The sequence below is a fragment of the Ictidomys tridecemlineatus genome, chromosome 4 (assembly GCF_052094955.1).
Source record: "Ictidomys tridecemlineatus isolate mIctTri1 chromosome 4, mIctTri1.hap1, whole genome shotgun sequence".
Classification (NCBI taxonomy): domain Eukaryota; kingdom Metazoa; phylum Chordata; class Mammalia; order Rodentia; family Sciuridae; genus Ictidomys; species Ictidomys tridecemlineatus.
This window is the reverse complement of record NC_135480.1, coordinates 14,958,676-14,981,371: the sequence shown is the minus strand read 5'-3', so window position 1 is coordinate 14,981,371 and position 22,696 is coordinate 14,958,676. Positions and strand designations below refer to the sequence as shown.

General features: G+C 48.0%; 1 protein-coding gene across 1 annotated transcript; it reads right to left on the bottom strand.

Annotated features, from left to right (window-relative positions):
* Window positions 1-16,364: 16,364 nt before the first annotated feature.
* Window positions 16,365-19,984, bottom strand: Aplnr (apelin receptor). Its single transcript, XM_078046003.1, has one exon. It carries the CDS (start codon window positions 19,689-19,691, stop codon window positions 18,549-18,551), a length of 1,143 nt encoding a protein of 380 aa, XP_077902129.1. The 5' UTR covers window positions 19,692-19,984; the 3' UTR covers window positions 16,365-18,548.
* Between the last annotated feature and the right edge of the window lie 2,712 nt (window positions 19,985-22,696).

The following is a 22,696-nucleotide window of genomic DNA, read 5'->3' as shown; positions in this document are numbered from 1 at the left end:
TATGACCAATTTCCATAGTGGTTGTACTAATTTGCAGACCCACCACTAAAAATGTGTTCCTTTTCTCCACATCCTCTCTAGCATTTATTATTGTTTGTATTCTTGACCAATGACATTCTGACTGGTATGAGATGAAATCTCAGTGTAGTTTTGATTTGCATTTCCCTAATTGCTACTGATGTTGAACTTTTATATATATTTATATATATATATTTGTTGGCCATTTGTAGTTCTTCTTTTGAGAGTGTCTGTTTAATTCATTTGCCCATTTATTGACTTATTTCATTTTGGGGTGTTAAGTCTTTTAGTTCTTTTATATTGTCAGAAGCGTAGCTAGCAAAGATTTTTCTCCCATTCTGTGGGTTCTCTCTTCAAATTCCTAATTGTTTCCTATTGATAAGGCCTTTTTGTTCTTCTTCCCCTTCTTCAGTCCCTGTCATGGCTAAGCACCAAGTTACAATCTAACTCCATCTGTCTTTTCAAAGGTAAGGCTCAAGGTAATTATTCAAAATGACTATCTAATATGGCTTAATAAAAGGGAGATACTAAGGAATGAAAATGGCTAAATTATGTTGTGTGCCTGTATAATGAGGTAACAATGAATCCCACTAATATGTGTAATTATAATGCAATAATGCATTTTTTAAATAATAATATGGCTTAATACATTTCTACCCCAACAAAGATTTTAGAGAGGTCACCTGATAATCATCTGAGTGCCTGGAATTTCAGAGACATCTCATTGTATTCTCACAACAGCTAGTTAATAGGTACAATTACCATCCCTACAGTGGAGGCCCAGAAGCATTCTGTAACTTACCCAAGACCCCAGCCACAGTGGGGGTGGGCTGACATTTCAACTGAGGCCTCTACAAATCCAAAGCTGCACGCGTCTCACCACATCTCAGAGCAACAGACCAAACCACAGAGAAGCTTCTGGCACTGCTGGGTGATCGAAGGGGTCAGCAGGGAGAGGCCAGAGTTCAAGGAATCTCTATCACACCCTATAAGGTAGCTCCCACAATTGCCTTCTCTTGGGACCCAGTCTGGGTCTAGGTATGATTAAAGTGGCAGGTAGGACTCCCTCATCCCAGGATACTTTGTATGATAAAAGTTAACCACACTTCAGCTCCCACTCGGAAAGAAGAAAAACTTTCCATAGATCTGGAGATTTTGAGATACAAGAGGTAAATTTCTGCCATCCCCTGGATGGATAGACAGGCAGAGCAACAGCTACATAATGGATGAATGGAAACAGTATGGATATCGATCTAGAAAAAGATGTACAAAGATATATAGAGGCATAGAGATAGGTTTCATGTCACCAGCTTCATGTAAGGCAGAAATAATCTAGTGAGACTCAGGAGTGTGATGCGGTGGGACCAGCACAGATTTCACAGTCAGGCAAACCGGACCTGGAATACTGGTTACATGACCCTATGGGACCCTGAGCAATTTGCCTAACATTTTCTGAGTTTCTATTTCCTCTTCTGCAAAATGAAGATTATACTGTCTGTCTTTGCAGACTCATCCAAAGGGTTTGCAATTGTCTAGGAAACACCTAACTTTCCACATAGGTTGCACCAATTTGCAGTCCCACCAGCAATGTATGAGTGTGCCTTTTTCCCCACATCCTCACCAACACTTACTGTTGTTTGTATTCTTGATAACTGCCATTCTGACTGGAGTGAGATGAAATCTTAGAGTAGTTTTGATTTTCATTTCTCCAATTACTAGAGATGTTGACCATTTTTTCATATATTTGTTGATCGATTGTATATCTTCTTCTGAGAAGTGTCTGTTCAGCCTCTTGGCTCAATTTTGATTGGGTTGTTTTTTCGATGTTAAGTCTTTTGAGTTCTTTATATATCTTGGAGATTAGTGCTCTATCTGACAGGCGTGTGGCAATAAATAAATAAATATAGATTTTCAACAGATGAGATTATTACGGTGTTTGCAGTCTTTATTTGGAATAGCAACGGTGTTAAGATGCTCTTCACAACATCCAGCCATACATTTCTCCAGGCTGAACAGGGGCCAAGGGACAGTCCAACCCTTTGACCTCCTACCTGTCGTCTATAACACACTCCAGAATCCAGGGTAGTTCCAAATCAGAGACCCGTGTTTTCACCAGGCAAAGAACGGCTTCTCTGACCTTTCTGGAATAACCACCCACCTTTCAGTCCACTGTCAACCACCTATGCTTAAGAGGTGACAAAGTTCAGGCCATCAACATGGCTCACAGAGCCTTCAGCTCTTCCCTCGGCCTCCTCCTCTAGCCTCACCTTCTACTGATCTCCTCTGCCTCCTACTCCCCTCAAAACACAGCATCACGTGACCGTGATCATCTCGTTTCTGCCGCCTGAAGCATCTTCCTTCTCTTCCACCTGAAGAATCTGTGTCATCATTTAGGAGCCCAGCCTGAAATCAGCAGGCAGAACTAACCCCTAGGCTCTCTGTGGTCTCATCATACTTCACTTTGAATGGAGCAAGGAGAATGGAGGAGTGTGTGTGTCAGAAGCACAACACCTGCTAGGCACCTGCTGCATGCCAGGCACCAGTGACCCTTACACTCTATGCTACTTACTCTTTCAAACCACTGCATGAACCAAGTCTTAAATGGCCTGTCTTCTGTGCCAGACTGAGGGTCCTATAAACAGAGTCTATATTTTAGCCATCTGGGCAACACCCAGCCCGCTTTGTTCAGGCCTGAGCCCTGTCCCTGACACCTTCTCAACATTCTCACAGCGGCTGGGTCATCCTTCTGTTTAGCACAGAGACTAGAGGGAAGGGATTCTGAATCATGGAGGAATAGCATTTCCAGGTAGAACAACTCGGCTTCCTCCATGAACATTCACCAGTGGGAGGTTTAGATCTTACAGTCACCCATTTTAAGGAGCTTAAAGAAATGACTTCCTGTCTCTCTTTTAACGGTATTCATATTAAATGTAGTTCTACATTTACAATATGGAAGTCTTAAAGCTGACAATCATGCTTTATAAAGGTATGCCATTGAACCAGAAAGGACCACGGTTCCGCCACAGCTCTGCTCCAAGGGTGACTTCCCCCAACTCTATACATAAGGGCCTAAGGAAGCCAACAGCTTTGTCACCAAACTTAGTCACATCTGTGGCACCCACGCTCTATCATGAACAGTTTGTATATCTTCCCACAATACAGTACCAACTCGCAAGTTACAAGCTGGAATCCATTTTCCGGGTCTCCTGTGCAGCTAGTATTAGCATCAGACCTGGGCTCCACTCTCCCTGCACACATGAGCGTTCCCTGGGAAAGAGAATGAACTGGGGACCCAGGAAAGTGAGGAGTCTGCTTTCTGGCTGAAGGAGAAGAAGAGCAGAGAATATTAAGGTCTCAGAGATTCTGCAGTGGAAGCTCTTGGGGGTCTAGGCCCAGGCAGAACTTCATGGGGCAAACAGAATAGTCTGTTGGAGCCAGAAATCATTCGAGGATGGCTCTTTCTGAAGCTGTATTCTCCAGGAATTATGTGAGTTAATGACTTTTATCAGGTTCATTTTCTGCATAAATAGCTGGAATTGATTCGGTTGTCTGCACCTAGATGGCTAAGGATTCACATCCCCTGCCTGCCAGACGAGCAAAGCAAAATCTGATTAGACTGACTATGCCTCACAGCATTATCTGATTCCCACCTGGACCGGGACCTCTAGCACCTGAAACCACTCAGCAGAAAATAAATACGTACTGAAATAAAAGGAAGAGACGTCACGAGAGTCTTCGTTCCTTTGCTGCACCTTGAGCTCTGGAACCCAGCGCTAGAGAAAGAAAAGAGTGGTTCCCACCCTGTGTATGAAATGAGGCTTGACAGTGCAGTGGGCTGACTTTGTGACTCAGAAGCTGGCTCCGAAGATCATTTCTCTGAAGGAGTTTCCAGAAATGGCTGGAACAATGGCAGCATCACTAGAAAGAAGTCTGTCACCTCCCACAGGAGTGACTTTGAGGGACAACATATTTTTGAATTTGCAATTTGGGAAAGTTTGCTAAAACATCGCTTCCATAATGGGGTGTAGCAGAAAGCACTGAGTCAGGGAAGGCAAGATTTAGTTCCAGTTCTGCCACCAACCTCCCACGTGTTTGAGTAATTTCCCTTTCTCTGGGCCTCAGTTTCCCTGCTTGTAAAATTAGAGGGTCGATTCGCTCCCCTTGCCTCTTTCAGGCTATTTCTCCTGCAAGACATAGTGTCTTCAGTGCCGTTACCATTCAACCAAGGCACAGGGCATGACTGCCCAAGAGATGTAGGTAGGTTGTGTCCTGGCCAAGGATGCTCCCGGAGGAGTGGGTAGAATGCAGCCTGCAACCCCAAACTATGCGTCCTGGGGACAATATTCTTCTACCAAAGGAAGGCACCAAATGGGCCAGCCCTGGCCCTCATTGCAACTCTTTCACACCTTTGCCAACCCTGGCCCTGGGGCATTCTACCTGCTCTCAGCCCTTCTTCCTCTTAGATCTCTGCATGCATTAGTTCCTGGCTACAATTGCATTCACTGCCCTCTTCCTACAATAATTTGCTACTCACCCAGACACTTGGCCCATTTCCTTGACCTCCTCCACCCCGGCCACCTTCACTTTAGTGCAGCCACCTACTCAAGTCACACCATAGGCCAAAAAGTGACCAGAAGTCTCCACCCCCACACTCTCCTTGCTACTGCCCATCCTTCCTGACCACTTGCTCCCCTACCCCTACTTCCACATTTCTCGCCTTTATCTTGACCACTGACCCATTGATGCCACCACAGGTCCGCCATCCAGCGGCCACTTCCTGTCCTTCTGTACCTAAATTGGCCTTCTTTATAATTCTTCTCACAAACCACCCCCCCCAACACCTTTGGGTCGCATCTTCTGCCACAACCACCTTGACGAACTTCAACATTTGCTGAGCACCTCCTCTGTGTCTGGGCTACCACCGATAAATGCCACCAGAGATCAATCACACCGCCTGGCTAATCCACGGACACAAATCTCCCTGGAACATCAGCACTGGGTACTTCCCTAGAAAATTTGGTGTTTCCATCACCCAAGATAATAGGTTTCTTCTTTCAAACACCATTCACTACCTCAAGTTCAGCCGCTGACCACATAGCTAACATTCACTCACAAGTTATAAAGTCACGGTTCGAAGTCACAACTCCCTCATCGTCCCACCGCCAAAATCGATCAACATGCTTTCTGTGACGTGCCCCGGTGTGCATTCCCTCCGTCCTTCTCGAAGGCTTGTGTCTCCAGTTGTCTCTTCTCCTTCAAGGCGTCCTCCTTCTTGGGGGTTTGCTCTGGTTCTCACCCTCTTGCAGAGTCTTAATAGACAAACACAAACATGACCTTATGGCTCCAGCTTTCTAAAGGCTTGTTCTTCACCCCACCACCGTCTCTAGCTATTGCCAATTCTCCATTTACCCTCCCAGCAAAACTTTTGAAAGGAGTCGTTTCCACAAGCATTCTCCCACCCTCCAATTCATTGTCGTCCAGCACAATCTATTGTAACCACCTGACCCGTGTCCCAACCACCCCTATGGAATTAATCTTGGGACAACTCTTCACAAGCCCAAATATGATATTTAGATTTCTTTTAATATAGCAGTTCCATTGTGTAATGTTTGGAGGAATCTCCATATTGTTTTCTATAAAGAGTCTACCAATTTACATTTCCACCAGCAATGTACAAGGTTCTTTGTTCCTCCACATCCTTAGAGAATATTTTGTGATAAAATCCCTGACTTTGAGCTACTCCTCAATATGGTAATCCTTCTGTGAATGAATATATAGTAAACATCAATTATAGACCAGGCCCTGTTCTAGGCTCTGGGGACAGAGCAATTTGATGTTTAAATTTTTACTCACAGTTTAGACCATTTTTCGGAATCCACACCAGCCTGCCCTCTTGACATCTTTTCTTTGACATCTTATTTATTAACTTCTCAGTTGTGATATGTAAAAACAGAGCTCTTCATCTCCCTCTCTCTGCGTGTGTGTGTGTGCGTACACACACACACACACACACACACACACACCAAAAACTATTCTTCCTCAATCTTTTCCCTATCTCACCAATTGGTATGACTCTCTCCCAAGTTACTCAAGTTAGATAATATTCTCCTTTCTCAAACATGTCGGGGCCATTTGAAGTTCTATTTATTCTTCATCAAAAAAATATGGCTCTAATCTGCCTCTCTTCTCCATCCCTGTGAACACCACCTCTATATGACCCACCATCTCCTCGCATATGGCTTCTGAAGTAGACTCCTAGCTGGTCTCTGCTTTTCCTCCTACTCTCCATTAATGCATTCTCCTCACAGCAACCCGAGGGATAATTTTACATGCAAGTAAGATCGTGTCATTTTTCTGATAGCTTCTCGTCTCATTTAGAATAAAGCCAACCTTCTTCCTATGGTCTTCAAAGTTGTCTGCAATCTGTCGCCTGCCTGTCTCCTTTGTCTCATGCCACCCTCTCCTTGGCTTCCAGCCCACCAGTCTTCCAACTGACCTAACAATAATTCTCATAACCTACTGAGATCTTCCCTATGTCAGTCTCCGCACCTGCTGGCTCCTGGGTCTGGAACTCTGTCAGCCAGTTCTTTGCTTAGCAAGCCAAATCTCATGCTTCAGATGTCCACTGAAAGGTCACCTTCCAAGATGGTCTTCCCTGAGCACCTTGTCTGAAATGGTCCTCAATATTATTTTGAATCGCAAATGTTATTTCCTTTACATTCTCTGTAACTGGCCACTTAACATGCTGTGTCTGTGCCTGGGTGTTATCTCTCTCTCCCTGCAGACCTGCTAAGTAGCCTAGGGGAAGAACCAGGACCCTGTCATCCTCCGCTTTAATCCCATCACTGAGCTGAGAGACCTGCATAAATATCCAATAAAAATGTGTTGACTAGGGAGTGAGTCACCATGATTTGTCCTGTCTACTGTCCCCTCTTTTATCTCACACTCCCTTGTACGTACCCCCCTGTGCACAAGGTAGTCATACCTGCTCCCCAGATTTCTCACATCCTTCCTTACTCTCTTGCCTTTGCTTACACGGTCCCCTCAGTCTGGATGCCACTTGCCAAAATCCTAGTCATCCTTCAAGGGCCATCTTTGAGCCTAATGCCTGGGATTCTACCATTAGGGATTCTTAGAATGACAGAATGTCCAGTCCTTAGGGATCGAACTTCAAAATTGCATTTGCAACTCTGAATACCCAATGTGCAACACTGACACTGATGCTGAGGTTCAGAGCCATAATCAAACAAGAAAGGTCATCTTCTCTGGTCTGGATCTTGAACGACCCTCAAAGGCCCATGTGTTAAAAGACTTGGTCTCCAAGAGGGGTCTATTGGAAGTGGCGGAACCCTTGGAAGGTGGAACTTGTAGAAGGTCCTTAGGCTACTAGGGATGTGCCCTTGAAGGGGACACAGACCCATCCTCGTTTCCCCTTGCTCCCTGGCCTGTGATATAAGTGGCTTTTCTCTGCCGTGTATTCCCACCATGACGCTGTGTTACCATAGGCCCGAAGAAACGGGGCGCGTGGGTCATGAACTGGAACCTCCAAACTGCGAGCCAAAATAGACCTTTTCTCTTTCTTATTTAAGAGGAAGGGGGTAGCTGTCTGATCTTGTTTAATCTGTTCATGTTCCAGATGGGGAAACAGGTTCAGGCAGGTGGAATGGCTTTCCGGGGGACATATTTAGTCGGAGGCAATGCTGAGAAAAGAATTTTCCCCGCTGGACCACCAGTGTGGAGTTATGTCAGGCTGTCTTTTCTCTACCCCCCAGAGAGAGAAGCCGAGACTCACACAGACTTGAAAGACTACACGGAGATGGTGAATTTTAAATTTTGAAACTATTTATGCAGCATGCTATTTTTGATCTCTCTTGCCTAGCAAACTTCTGACCAGTTTAATTTTATATGCAAACTTCTGTCAAATTTTTCTAGTTTTATTTTGTTGTTACCACCAAGATAAAAAAAATATTTTAAATACAAGAACTACCACCACACTCCCCAAGTTGAGCGCCCACTTCTTTCCTGTGCCCTCTTTTTAAAGGCAGAGATTCTGCAATCCCTCTGTAGTGAAAAGGAGCACATCGATTCAATTTCCCTTTGAACAGGACTAGACGAGGGAGGTAGCTCAGTGCCAGAGCCACTTGCCTAACATGTGCATGACCCTGGGTTTGATCCCCAGTATGAAAAATAAAATTAATACCTATTGATCACCTCTAATATGCCAGCGATCAGTTGTCCTCGCAAACATGACTTCCTGTAACTTTCAAAACAATCCTGGGTGCTTATAGAGTAAGTACTCTTATTACTCTATTTGACAGATGAGAAAATAGCTCATTTATGGGTGTTGTGCCCCAGATCTTTGCTCCTCTGAGTGTGGTCCTTGGGCCAACAACTTCTAACATTGATAGAGGTCCTTTAGACTCAAGATGCTTGGGATACTCCCCAGATCCATTGAATCCGATTCTGTGTTTTATTAAATCCCTCAGGGATTCTTCTGCACACAAAAGTTGGGTGTCTAGAGGACACGGACAAAACCGAGATGAATAAGGATTCAAGTTGGATGTCCCTGACTGTACTCTTAACAGGGTAAGGCAGCAGAGACACAGCATCAAGGTTTCGAAGAAGACAAGTTTTCACTAAGACAAATCGCACACCCCAGCGCCATGTTGATCTCCTGTCTGCTCTGAGGAGTGATCTTTCCAAAGCTACCCACCCTTCAGAAAAGAAGAAGCTTGGTAGTGGGGGAAGTGTTATAGTTGGCTTTTTTTGCTGCTGTGATCAGAAAACCTGACAACAACAATTAGAGGAGGAAAAGCTTATTTGGGGGCTCACAGTTTCAGAGGTCTCAGTCCATAGAGAGCTGGCTCCATTCCTCAGTCCTCCAAGGTAAGGCAGAGCACCATGGCAGAAGGGTGTGTTAAAAAAAAAAAAAAAAAAAAAAAAGTGGGTCAGAACATGGCCACCAAAAAAACAGAGAGAAAGAGCTTTCCTCACCAGGACAAAATATGTACTCCAAAGGCATGCGCCATATATACCCACCTTCTCCAGCCACACCCTACCTGCCTACAGTTACCACCAAGTTACTCCCTATCAGGGGATTAATGCACTGATTAGGTTAAACCTTTTATAACCCAATCATTGCATCTCTAAACTGTTTTGCATTGCCTCACACGTGAGCTTTTGGGGGACACCTCTTATCTAAACTGTAACAGAAACCAGCCGGCAGGCCTGGGAATCATGGGCATCAAGCCAACCAACATGGCCACGACTTAGCAATGGCTCTCAGGGAGTCACTTACCCTCCCAGGGACTCACTCTCTTCATTCATGAAGTAGGAGGGTAGGGACAATCCTTTCCAGCTCAATTTTGCCATGTTTTCCATGCCAGCATTTTGTGCTGCCCGATCCCCTGACACAATCAGAGTGGAAACCACTTCCTTCTCCACCCTGTAACTTGGTTGTAACCCTGTAAGCTTTAATTGATTCCTCTGGTCATTGTTGTATGGCTTTTCTCAAACACAAAGAATAACATTACTAGCACAGCATGTTCCAATGGCCCTGTTAGCCTGATGGCACCCCCAAAACAGAGCTTACAGCCAGCTGGAACCCCAGGATACTTGAGGACTTCCAGGTCTCATAGAGGAAACCAACTATTCACCATATTGGTGTGTCCAGGATGTAATTCCTGCCCTTCAATCCTGGGACCTGGAGATGATAAGACCCAGACTCTGGGCCACTGTGTCCCAGCTATTAAAGTCCTCTCTGCCAATGAGACCAGACACAGCCCTTCTCCAGCAAAACACCAATCCCCTTCTTCGTCAGAAGCTGCTTCTCCTCCAGGAAGACCTCTTGAACTTATGGATGTATTCCAGGCCCAGAGGAAAGACTGCCAAATCTTCTTGGATGCTCTCAATTCTGGCCCAATATTTTCAGGGCCTGGAAGAGATGTTTTCCCTGAGTATTTTTCACAGAGGGGGAAGTCCAAGATTTCATTTTCCGTTCAATCGGTACATCCCCACCATCATGAGAGTGCTTTATCCATGAACAGAGAATGTCCAAACACGAGTTCCCAGAAACGGACTCCGCACCAGTTCCTTTTGGCACCAATACCCTCCCCAGGAAACCAAGTAGACTGGACACCATCATCAGCGAGAGGCTTGAAGATATCATTTCCAGCATACATACTGAAATGGTCCCTGCAAAGCCACAGACTGAGGAATTCCACTTAGATGACTCTCAGAAATGCTCTTGCAACATGGCCCAGCCTGTTCTTTGTTCTGACTCTGTGTTTCCCAAGAGGCTTCTCCAAAGAGGACGAGGCTGCCTAGTCTAATTGGGCCCATGGTTAGGAATCCGAGAACTTGTCCATCCCAACATATCTCTGCTGGCCCCTGTCTTTACTTCATCTTTCTGGATTCTTCTAAAAGAAATGCATTTGCTTGCTATTAACAAAAACTAGTGTTTCTCACCTGGTCTTTACTCCTGTACTTTCTTTGTCCCATTGTTTAATTAAGCATCCTCCAAGTGCCTGCTGCCTTCCAGGCTCTGGGAATACAAAGATGCATAAACATAGCCCTGGATTCTAGAGGAGCCCATATAGAGCAGAGGACGTGGACAAAGCCACAAAGCCATTATAATGCCGCAGAGTCTGTGCTCTCCTAGAGACTGTTCCCAGAGCCCAGGAAGGTGGGGTTGGGTAACAGCAGGATGCTGGCCCAGTGGTCCAGCAGCTCCGCATAAGAAACAGCCCCAAGCTGGGTGCAATGGCACACGCCTGTCATCCCAGCAACTTGGAAGGCTGAGGCAAGAGGATCGCAAACTCAAGACCAGCCTCAGCCATGGCGAGGCACTAAGCACTAAGTGAGACAATGAGACCCTGTCTCTAAATAAAATACAAAAAAAAAGGGGGGGGGCTGGGGATGTGGCTCAGTGGTTGAGTACCCCTGAGTTCAATCCCAGGTACAAAAAAAAAAAAAAAAGAAAAGAAAAAGCCTGGAGATGGAGATGGCTCCGTGGTAAAGCATCCCTGGGATAAATCCCCAGTACCAAAGAAAATAAAATGGTCTCAAGTAGGAAAGAGATGTGCCACACAACCGAAAATTCAGTAAAGTACAGAAAAATGTGGAGTGAGGTGCCCATTGAACACAAATATTCCTTTATCTCATGTCCCCAGGTTTCCAGTTATGCAGACAAGAATACAAGTCCTAGTGGGTAGCTTTGGAGGTGAGCGAAGGTCAGACATTTAATCCCTGATGGAAGCTAAAGTGGACCTGTGCTCTCTGCCAGTGCATTAGCTGTCTCAGGAGCCCTCCGTGGTGCAGATGGAAGATGGGTTTCTACCTACCGCATCCTGTGCTTTCCCTGTAATGACGCTCACTGCACTTTATTATTGATTGTTAAAACTCCAAAAGAGCAGGAATCACTTGTACATTATTTATTGCTCTCTCCTCACCACAGAGCATGTGCCCGGTAAATGGAAATAAAAGTACTTAGAACAAAATACCTGACCGGAGTTCACTGGAACTGTCCAGTTCATCAAACACAAAGTCTGAGAAATGGCCAAAGCCTCAAGAAGACTAAGTAAGACAGGACGACTGGATGTGGAGTGGGTCCGGGGTGGAATCCTGAAGCAGAAAAGGAACGTGAGCTTAAAACGTAAGGAAATGTGTGCCAAGGATAGATGTTAGTTAATGATAACGTATCAATGCGGTTCATGAATTGTGACAAGTGTGTCATACTAATGTACGCTGCTCATCTTAAAGGAAATTAAGTGTGAAATATAGGGGAATGCTTTGTACTGTATCCACCAATTTTCTATAAATCTAAAACTCTTCCAAAATGAAAACTGTAGCAAACATTGTTATGAACAAGTACCTCTGTACCCTCCCTGTCTCGAGCTAGAGGCTTGTCTTTGGTCTGACTCTGTCCTCTTGCTGCTAGAGTCTCAATAAGGAAAGAACCTCTTTCCTTTCTAAGCCCATAGCTCATGAACACGTTCCTGATGGACAGTGAGAAGCCCAAGTTCTAGCCCCCAACTCTGCACCTTCCCACTATCTGGCCACGTGTTATCTGTTCCCCTTTTCCTCAGTTTACCCATCTAGTCAAACTAGGAGGCTCTTCAAGGTGCTCCATGAAGGCAGAGGTGGTTCCCAGCAGTATCCCTAGCTCTGAAAACAGTTCCAGGCATGCGCAGGCACTGAACAAAGGTGTGCTAAATGGATAAGCTATGCTATGGTTTGGATATAACTGGGTCCTACCCAAACTCACCTTGAGGCTTAATTACTCAATGTGAGAGCCTCCAGAGGTTGGGCCTTTGAGAGAAAATTAGGTCCTGGGGGCCTGCTTTCATGAGTACATTAATGCCTTCCCCAAGAGACTCAGAACTCTTTGGACTCAATTAGGGAGTTAAGTCTTTTAACTAGCGATGATGAACATTTTTTCATGTGTTTGTTGATTGATTGTATATCATCTTCTGAGAAGTGTCTGTTCAGGTCCTTGGCCCATTTATTGATTGGATTATTTGGGATTTTGTTGTTGTTGTTGTTGTTTAGCTTTTTGAGTTCTTCATGTATATATATATATATATATATATATAGAGAGAGAGAGAGAGAGAGAGAGATTAGTGCTCTATCTGATAGGTGAAGGGTAAAGATTTGCTCCCAAGATGTAGGCTCTCTATTCACCTCACAGATTGTTTCTTTTGCTGAGAAGAAACTTTTTAGTTTGAGTCCATCAAAGGTACACTCAGACTTGCTCGTGGGACTGCAAATTGGTGCAGCCAATGTGGAAAGCAGTATGGGGATTTCTTAGAAAATTGGGAATGGAACTATCATTTGACCCAGCTATCCCTCTCCTCAGTCTATATCCAAAGGACTTAAATACAGCATACTACAGGAACACAGCCCTGTAGTATCTATGTTTATAGCAGCACAATTCACAATAGCTAAACTGTGGAACCAACCTAGATGCCCCTCAATAGATGAATGGATTAAACAAATGTGGCATATATACACAATGGAATGTTACTCAGCAATAAAAGAGAATAAAATCACGGCATTTGCAGGTAAATGGATGGAGTTAGAGAAAATAATGCTAAGTGAAGTTAGCCAATCCCAAAAAAACAAATGCCAAATGTTTTCTCTGATATAAGGAGGCTGATTCATAGTGGAATAGGGAGAGGGAGCATGGGAGGAATAGACGAACTCTAGATAGAGCAGAGGGGTAGGAGGAAAAGGGAAGGGCATGGGGTAAGAAATGATGGTGGAATGTGATGAACGTTATTATCCAAAGTACATGTATGAATACAAATTGGTATGAATATACTTTGAATACAACCAGAGATTTGACGTGTTCTATATGTGTAATAAGAATTGTAATGCATTCGCTGTCACATATAAATAAAAAAGAGATTAAATATAAATAAAATATCACCAATATCATAATAAAAAATTGGATTACTGATTGTGATAGTAGGTTATTACAAAGCAAGGCCACCCTATGCATGTGGCTTTTTCTGCATGTGACCAATCGTCTTTCCAAGTCTCTTCCCTGAATTGATGCAACATGAGGTCTTCACAAGAAGTTGAGCAGATGCAGAACTGTGTTCTTGGGCCTCTGGAACTATGAACTGAATAAATCTCTTTTATTTACAAATTAACCAGCCTTGGGTGTTTTGATACAATAACAGAAAAACGGACTGAATTAGTAAATATAAATGAACATTGCTTTTGATACTTACTGAAGTATCAAAGCAATGTTCAAAATTTCTAGAATTGGTCCTAAAATTTCCTCTGAAAAACTGTACCCACTGGATCAGGCCCTGAAATCTGCCAACTCCCTGGACCTCAGACAGAGTGACACCAAACTGAGGGCGAGGTGTGCTATCCCCTGTTGTTCTGGGTGTCACCCTGGCTTCTACAGCACGAGGGATGGTCTTTCCAAAGGGCCCACTCTTAGCATCTTATTTAACAAGCTCAGAGTGAGAGGGTCCTGAAATCCCAGCCCCTGATTAGGAGGCTCTAGTAGGTAGCAGAGGAAGATGCCAAGGAAGGGAAGAAACTGGGAATCACCAAGTTTAAAAAAAAGAAAGAAAAAAAAAAAACCTCCATCCCCCTACTCCAACTGCCGAGAGATTCTGATTTTCCTCCCAGCCCCGATCTTCTTGGCATCCACACGGTGAGGTGCAGACAAGATTGTCTCTGACTTCCAGAGTCAGGGTAGCGATGGGTAAAGCAAGGAAGAGCACCCTGCTTCCTTGGAGAAGCTATGCTCACCCTGCCCACTGCAGAGGACAGGCTCCTGGCACCTCTGCAGTCTCGCCTGGCGCCTGCCTGGACTCCCGCCTTTGTCTTCACGATGGCCCAAGGACACTGCGGGCCTTCACTCTCTCAGATCATACCCTTCAATCACAGCCACACATTGCCTGGTGTGTCTCCGCCAGCAGAGCCTGCTTCCAGCCCAGGGCTGGGCGTGTAAACAATACTGAGGACGAGTGTGAGTGAGAGAACGGCCTGAAGGAGTCCATTGTTAAGTGCTCGGTAATTTCACAGTGTTTGGGATGACTTACCTCCATTCCCCCAGGAGAGTTTTGTTTGTTTGTTTGTTTGTTTTGAGGGACTTTACTTTCTTTTTTTTAACAGCATCTGTTTAAAACAACAACAACAACAACAACCTCAGCTCCTTGTTACAACCATAAATTCCTGAAGGGCTTTCCCAGGGCTGTGTTTCAGTAGAGGGAGAACAGGTTCTCCTTCCCTGACCTCAGCCCCCTCTGCATCTTGGTTTCTTCTTCCCACCTAGGTTAGGTGTTCTCTCTCTCTCTCTCTCTCTCTCTCTCTCTCTCTCTCTCTCTCTCTCTCTCTCTCCCTCCCTCCCTCCCTCCCTCCCTCCCTCCCTCCCTCTCCCCCCATTCTGTCTCTCTAGATCTCTCTTTTGCTATCTCTGTTTCTCTCTCCTCCCTGACTTTTATTACTCTCTCTGTCTCTTCTCTCTCTCTCTCTCTCTCTCTCACTCTTTCTCTCTCTCTCCCCCCACATTCCCTGTCTCTCTAGATCTCTCTTTTGCTATCTGTTTCTCTCTCCTCCCTGTCTCTCTGTCTCCTCTCTCTCTCTCTTTCTCTCCCCCACATTCCCTGTCTCTCTAGATCTCTCTTTTGCTATCTCTGTTTCTCTCTCCTCCTTGTCTCCTCTCATTACTGTCTGTCTCCTCTCTCTCTCTCTCTCTCTCTCTCTCTCTCTCTCTCTCTCTCCTCCCCCCATTCCCTCTCTAGATCTCTCTTTTGCTATCTGTTTCTCTCTCCTCCCTGTCTCTCATTACTGTCTCTCTGCTGTCTCCTCTCTCTCTCTCTCTCTCTCTCTCTCTCTCTCTCTTTCTCCCTCTCTCTCTCCCCCTCCCTCCCTCCTTCCCTCATGCTTTTCTATCATCCCTCTCCTGTTCCTATTCAGTGCCCCAGTCTTCACATGTACTCAAGTCTTACATGTGATGCTGCCTCATTAGTACTTTGGAAGAAGCGCCAGTACCATGGTTCAGAGCGTGGGCTTAGGACTTGGACAGATTCACCTGGCCCCAGGCCTGGCTCTTCCATGTACGAATTACGTGACCTTGATCAAGAGATCTAGTGAATCTCTGCGCCTCAGCTTCCTTGTTCATCAGAAGTAGACTGAACTGCCCCTCACAGAGGATGGCTCCAAGGGTTAAATGAGGTAATGCTTGGAAGACGCTCAGCCCAGAGGTAAAACTCCGTGCCTGTGAGCTCCTGTGAGCTCATCATTACCATCAGCTCTACTGTGGCGATTGCTTTCGTGTCACCTAATACATGACTGGTCCCGGGAGGTCTCTGCTGATGGTGCTGAACATCTTGGGACGGATCATTTCCCGCCCCCGCCCCCAGGATCATTTTAGCCTCTTCTTCCCCCGTCACTGACCACCCGGAGCCCAGTTCTCTCTGACTCTTTGGTGTTTTGTGCCCACTTTAATTTGGGAAGAATGTATCAGGGTGCAGGCCTCCCTCAGCCCGGCCTTCCCCAGAAATCATCTAGGGATGGTGAACACAGTCAACGCGGCTACTTTTCCCCAGACCTGTGCTCTGGATCCCGAATGTGTGTCCATGTGTTCTCTGGCTTTCAGAGCACGGCGCCTGGCAGCTCCCCGTTCCTTTATCTCCTTCTCCTCGCCTCATCCCTTCCCTCGCTGGTGTCTGATCACCATCTGCTCACACCCCCCTCCTCTCCCTGCCGGAGGCTCCCTCTGCTCCCCTCGCCTCATTCCACCTCCTGCTGAAACCCCCACCCACTGGCTTCTCTCCCTCATCCCCAGACACCTGGGTGAGAAGGGGCTCCGGACACCACAGTTACACAAAACAGTTTTATTTGATGAACACGGTGACTGACAAGGTCAGCGAGGAGCACAGGCATTCTGCGGAAGGGGAGCAGGGGGGAAGGCAGCCTCCTCTGCCACTGTCCCAGACGGGGCCTGAGTGCCGGGCAGGAAGTCCCTGCGGTTCACTCAGGAGAGTCGGGGGCACCCTCTGGCCTTCGAGAGCCTCCTCCAGTCTTGACTGGATGCCTTGAGGGTGGCGCTCGGCCTCTGTGGGACGTTCTGGTCTGACGTTCTGGGGAGACTAAGCTGAGAGGAGCCAGTGCCCGTCTGTTCCCCCTCTGTTCCCAGAGCCACCTCCATCCCAGGGATGACCAAGCTGGGCTCTTCCCGTCTCTGTCCACATCTTGTCCTTCATTCCAGAGTCCTTCAAGAACAAAGCCCGGAATACACACACCCCATTTCCAGCTCGAAAAGGCCCCATGATTAATTTTGTCCTTGAGGTCCCTATGGACACCAGGCCACCAGCCCCTCCATGACTGCTCTACTCACTGTCCCCAGCCCCCTACCCAGTCTCAGAAGCCAGGAGATTCAGTCCTGATGGTGACGGGAGACAAAGCCCACCCTGTGACTCTCACCCCTTCCTTGGGAAGGGGACCACTGACCCTGGGGAAAAGAAAGATAAATGAGAGAAATAAACTCAAAACGGGGTGGGGAGGTGTGGGGAGGGGCCAGGGGAAGCTCTGACCAGCCTCTTCTTCCCACCATGGAATTACAGCAGGAATGGAAACCCAGCTCAGTAGGACTTCCTTCCCCGAGCCTTGGGCCCCAGATGCTCCTGGGAAGGATGTCCCTGCAGACAGCCAGGTCAAACATAGACTTTTTAAAGTACGGACCAGCCGTTGGAGCCCCCAAATCCAGTGGGGAGGTGCACTCACTTTTATTCTATATTGCCTCCATGTGTCTCTTCTTCCTTCAAAGGTACAGTGTGACAAGCAGAGACATGGTGGCGGGGGAGAGGGGAAGGGAGCAGGGATCCATCCAAGTTCATTCATCCACAACATTCACCATGTTATGTTCATCCATATAGAGATATGTGTATTCATGTATATATTCACACAGACAAAAAGCAAGCATCCTCACCCCAACCAAGTGACTCTTGGCACCAGCACCCAGGAGAAACATCGGGGAGATGACGGGGTGGGAGCGGGAGGTGGGAGAGAGACCTGCGGTTCACAGTTCCAGAGGAGGCTGGAGGGAGGGGGACTGGGGGAGGGGGAAGCCAAGCAGCACACAGACCAACACACACAGCCCTTCAGCGCCTCTTCTCTGTTCTCCCCTCCCAGCTCCCCATGCATGTGCTAAAACCAAGTAGTAAAACTCCGCAGCTTCATCAGCCCATTGCTGTCCAATTCTCACCCACTACAGAGGAAGAAGGAAAGGATCTAGGGGATCTGTGGTCGGTATCACAGAGACTCTGCAAGAAGGGAAGCTCTCTGCATGGATCACGGTGGCCCTGGAGCCTGAAATGACAGAGAACTGATCCAGTTTTGGGAAACATCCCGGAGCTCCTGGCCCCGGCGACTGGAGCGTTAATTCTTTGCTGACACACAGCTCGTCATAGGTCCGGCCCACTCCTTAGCTGGCTTTCAGAAAACAGGGTAAGGGCATGGGCAGGGTCAGTCTCTGCAAGCTTCAGGATCCTTAACCCTTGGGAGCCCTGCAGGACGGAAGTAAATGAGGATGAAGGAAGGACTGAGAAGGGGGGAGTCCATGTGGGGAGAGAGCTTGCAGCTAGAAGATGAGGATTAACAGTAAAACTTGTAGAGTTAGAGGGAAACTCAAAGGAAGGAGAGAGAAAAGAAGCCAAAGATCTCAGAAAAGGGTGGAAGGAAGCACAGTTTGGATCCGTTCTCACACATCAATGTTTTAGGGTCTGCATGACTTTCCTCCATTGATACAGAGGGGAAAGTGAGCCTTGGGCGAGGCCATCTCACAGGTACTAAGTAGCAGAGCACAGGTCTGACTGCAGAGCAAAGCCTCTTTCTGCTCAATCCCAAAGGTCTAAGAAAGAATGAAGAAAGCAGAGGAGATCAAGATGGAGTCAGGGCAGGGGGCAGGTGCAAAGAGAAGGTGCAGCAGTGCTACCTGATTTGCAGAGAGCAAGAGCAGAGGTTGGGACAGGCCAGGGGAGCCAAGCTTCTCTCTGGTTCCAGCCCTAGTCGACCACAAGAGTCTCCTGGCTGTAGGGGATGGATTTCTCTTGTGTCTGCTCTCCACCCTTCCCCACAATGGGGCTGGGACCCTGGCTGTGCCCCGAAGAGTAGCTGGCGGACTTCTCCCCGCTGCTGCCGTGGGAGCTGGCCCCACATGTGCTGCGGCCCCAGCAGAGCATGGAGGTGCAGGCCTGGCGGAAACGAGGGTCGAAGAAGGCGTAGAGGAAGGGATTGAGGCAGCTGTTGACGTAGCTGATGCAGGTGCAGTAGGGGAAGACGTTCATGAGGAAGAGGTCGAAGTCGCAGGGCCAGTGCAGCAGGCTGCCCAGCATGTAGAGCGTCTTCACCAGGTGGTAGGGCATCCAGCACAGGGCGAAGGTCACCACCAGGACCACGATGATGCTGAGCAGCCGGCGGCGCTTCCGCAGGCCCTCGATGCGCTCCTTACGGAAGTGGCCGGCAATGGTCTGGGCGATGAAGAAGTAGCAGGTGAGCATGATGGTGAAGGGCACCACGAAGCCCACGGCGGTGGACGACACCCCCAGGCCCACCTCCCAGGCCCACTCGGAGCCCGAGGTGGCCACCATGGAGTAGTCCATGTAGCACTGCACCTTGGTGCTGTTCTCCAAGTCCCCGGTGGAGCGGAACACCATGACGGGCATAGCCAGGAGGGCGGCCAGCACCCACAGGACGGCCGTGGCCACCGCTCCGCTGACGCGCAGCCTCAGCCGGGCATTGGCCACTGGCCTCACGATGGCCAGGTAGCGGTCGAAGCTGAGGCCGGTGAGACAAAAGACGCTGGCATACATGTTGACAAAGATGAGGTAGCTGCTGAGCTTGCAGGAGAAGGTCCCAAAGGGCCAGTCATACTCCCGGTACGTGTAGGTGGCCCACAGTGGCAAGGTCACCACGAAGGTCAGGTCGGCCACGGCCAGGCTGGCGATGAAGATGTCAGCTGAGCGCCTCTTCTCCCGGCTGCTCCGAAACACCGTCCAGAGCACCAGGCCATTGCCCGTGGTGCCCAGGAGGAAGACCAGCATGTAGATGGCGGGGATGAGCGCCCCCGAAGACTTCCAGTCCGTGTACTCACACTCAGACTGGTTGTCTGCCCCATAATAGTTGTCGAAATCTCCACCTTCCTCCATGCCGGGGAGTGGAGAAGAAGATGGGCAGGGAGTCCCAGAGCTACCAGCTTGGTGGCTCTGTCACCAACAGCAAACACCCTGGGCTTGTGGCTTGAGCCTCAGTGGCCAAGAAGGGCAGGAATGCTCAGAGCCCTTCCCGGCAGGCAGAAGGAGCTGCTCTGGATTCTGGACCCTGGAGGATGTCTGTCCCTGCAGACTTCCCCCCACTCTCTCCAGCCTCAGCTAAGATACTTCCTTGCACCCTCCTGGGCTGCTGTCTCCACCCGTCACTCCCTCCTCCCACCCTCAGACCAACCCCTCACTTGTGAGTCTTAAGATCTTTAAGTTACAGCCCACTTTTTTTTTCCCCCTTCGTGTCACTGGGCCAGTAGACCAAATTGACCCCTGCAGTGCTGGGCGGACTGTTATCCTCGCTCTACAGGGCTGCAGCTCCTCCTGGCCCCGCCCCCTCCCTCTGGGCGACACCCACCTTCACCGGAGACTCCATCCCTCCAGTTTGCTCTGGCCATCACCTCATGCCTGCCCTTTAGGGCACCCCCTTCTCAGTCCTCTACACCCTCCTGTTGTCATCTAAATGGGACAAATTATGCGGACTGAAATCCAGTCTGACCTGGAGCCAAGAAAGGCAGGGGGCCAGGAGGGTGTGAGATTTCACAGGACAGTCCCAGCATCTGGCAGGCCCTCCTGGCCAGTGGGTCTGTCCCTCCGCTCCCTTCCTGCACTCCTGCCGCCTCCCCCCAGACCACACTTCACACTAGGACTGGGTCTCTCTACCTCCCTCTCCTTCATCTTCCTCCCGCTCCTGGCTTCAGCCCTCTCTCTGAATGGGAGTTTTAAGTTGGCAGATGGCATAGTAAGTTTTAGAAGATCAAGGACAGAGTCACAGGATGAAAGAAATCCAGGACAAAATGATCTCAAGTAAAGTGACTAAATCTATGGGGGAAACTAAGGCTGGGCCAGGTAAAGGTCTTGCTGAAGCTCACAGAGTAAATTCTGTCATAGCTGGTTTGCTATTCTTCCTCTCCAAGCACACACAGAACATGATGTAAGGTATCACTCGGTGGTTGTTGAGTGAGTGAGTAGATGTAGGGTCTGGAATTAGGGAGTGGATGGAAAGAAGAGCCCGGGTCTAGAAGAATAGGTGTATGAATTCCTCTGAGGCGAGAACGTGGACACTTTTCAGTCTTCAGGTTCTTCCTGCCTTGCACAGACGGGGAGTTTCCTATGAGACTGTGTAAGATCAGGAAGCTGAACTAGAGGAGGAGGCAGAGAAAACTGGCTCAGGAGGCCCCCACTGAGTGTATGTCGTGGTTAGAGTCCCATAGAAACTCCCTTTCCTGCATCTGATCGCTGTTCTGGGATCTCTGGGCAGGAAGAAAGGAAGGGTGTGCAGTATAAGCTCCACCATCCTCCAAGAGTTGGAGAGGCCACCTAAAGTTGGGTAGGAGGGCTGGGGACTAGCTCAGTGGTAGAGCATGTGCCTATCATGCAAGGCGCTGGGTTTGATCCCTAGCACTGGGAAAAACAGATGTATATACTGGGGCAGAAGTAAAACTGACCAAAATCAGGAGATGAGGCTCGGCCACATCCAAGACAAAGGACTTGCAAAGCTTGAATCCACTGTCTGGAGAAAAAGTTTGTTAGAAAACTTTCCACAGCACAGGCCCCCAGATCAAGGACCAGACCAAAAGGAGATAAGGGTAAAACAGCCAGTTTGCAACCATCAGGAGTGGTAGAGACTGGGCCTTTTCGGTCCCAGCCAGCAGGAGGCCACAGCAGAAGGATCACTTGAGCCCAGGAGTTCCAGGCGAGCCTGAGCATCACAACAAGACCCAGTCCCCAAAAATGAAAAAAAAGAAGGCAACCGCCCCAGCTCAGCCTCTGGTTGCCACGTGGAGCCAGCATGACCATGCCTTAGGATTTTTTTTCAAGATAATATCTAATACTGGATTTTTATGAGAAATTTCTAGATTTGGAAATTAAATCGTTTTTTTTTTTTTTTCAAAACATACAAGATGGGTGAAGCACATACTCGGCTCCCCAGGTGGTAGCCTTTGAACAAGAGCTTGCCAAAATCGAAGGTGGGAGAACCACAGGGGAGACAGGCAGTAGGGGAAGAAACATAAAATGCAAAGAAAGATAAATGGAAACACACCGCAGGGTGGATGGAGAAATGCAGAGGAGAAGGCGGAGGAGAAGGTGAGGAAGACCCCGAGGGCCATCTGGTAACCCAGAGGCCCTGTGGGATGGGGAGCCTGGGATTCTTAGGGAGATGGCGGCTCTCACATGCTGTGGACAGGCAATCTTCCAAGCATTGCATACCTGTGTCCCTTCTCTTTTAATCATCACAGCCACCGTAGGAGATAGAGACTCCCATTGACCTCAGTTTACCAGATGAGGAGGCTGAGACACAGGGAGGTGAAGTGACTTGGTCAAGGTCACTATCAGAGCCAGAATTGGAACCACAGCTGTCCGGAGCCCATAGACTAATCCACTACACTCCCAAAGAAAAACCTCCAACCCTTTTAAAGTTGGGTTTGTCACCAGTTAGGCCTTATAGAAATGAAGGACAATGCCAGGACACCATTCATTTACTTTAAAATAAGCTCTTTGGGGTGAGATGAAAACCCAGTGTTTATAGACACTTCCCACCTGTGATTAGACACGGTGTAAGAATCCTGCCAGGCAAGAGTTGGTACCGTTAAGGTTAGTGCCACAGACTTGATCCAGAAACCACAGGGTCCAGCCAAAGAGAATTCCTGGTTGCCTGGCGACACTAGAAAGACAGCAGCACCCTGCCTCTGGAATCTTGGCAGTGTCTACAAAACAGGAGTCAGGACACACAGTAGGGCCCAGAGCCTGAGCTTCATCGACCTTGTCATACACAGGGTAGGAACTTCTCGGGCCTTCTTGCTTCTGCATGTTTGGCTTACAGCAGTTCCAAGGAGAGTGGTAGGAGGGATTTCACTGTGATCTGACGGCGTGGTTGGGCACAAGGGGTCCAC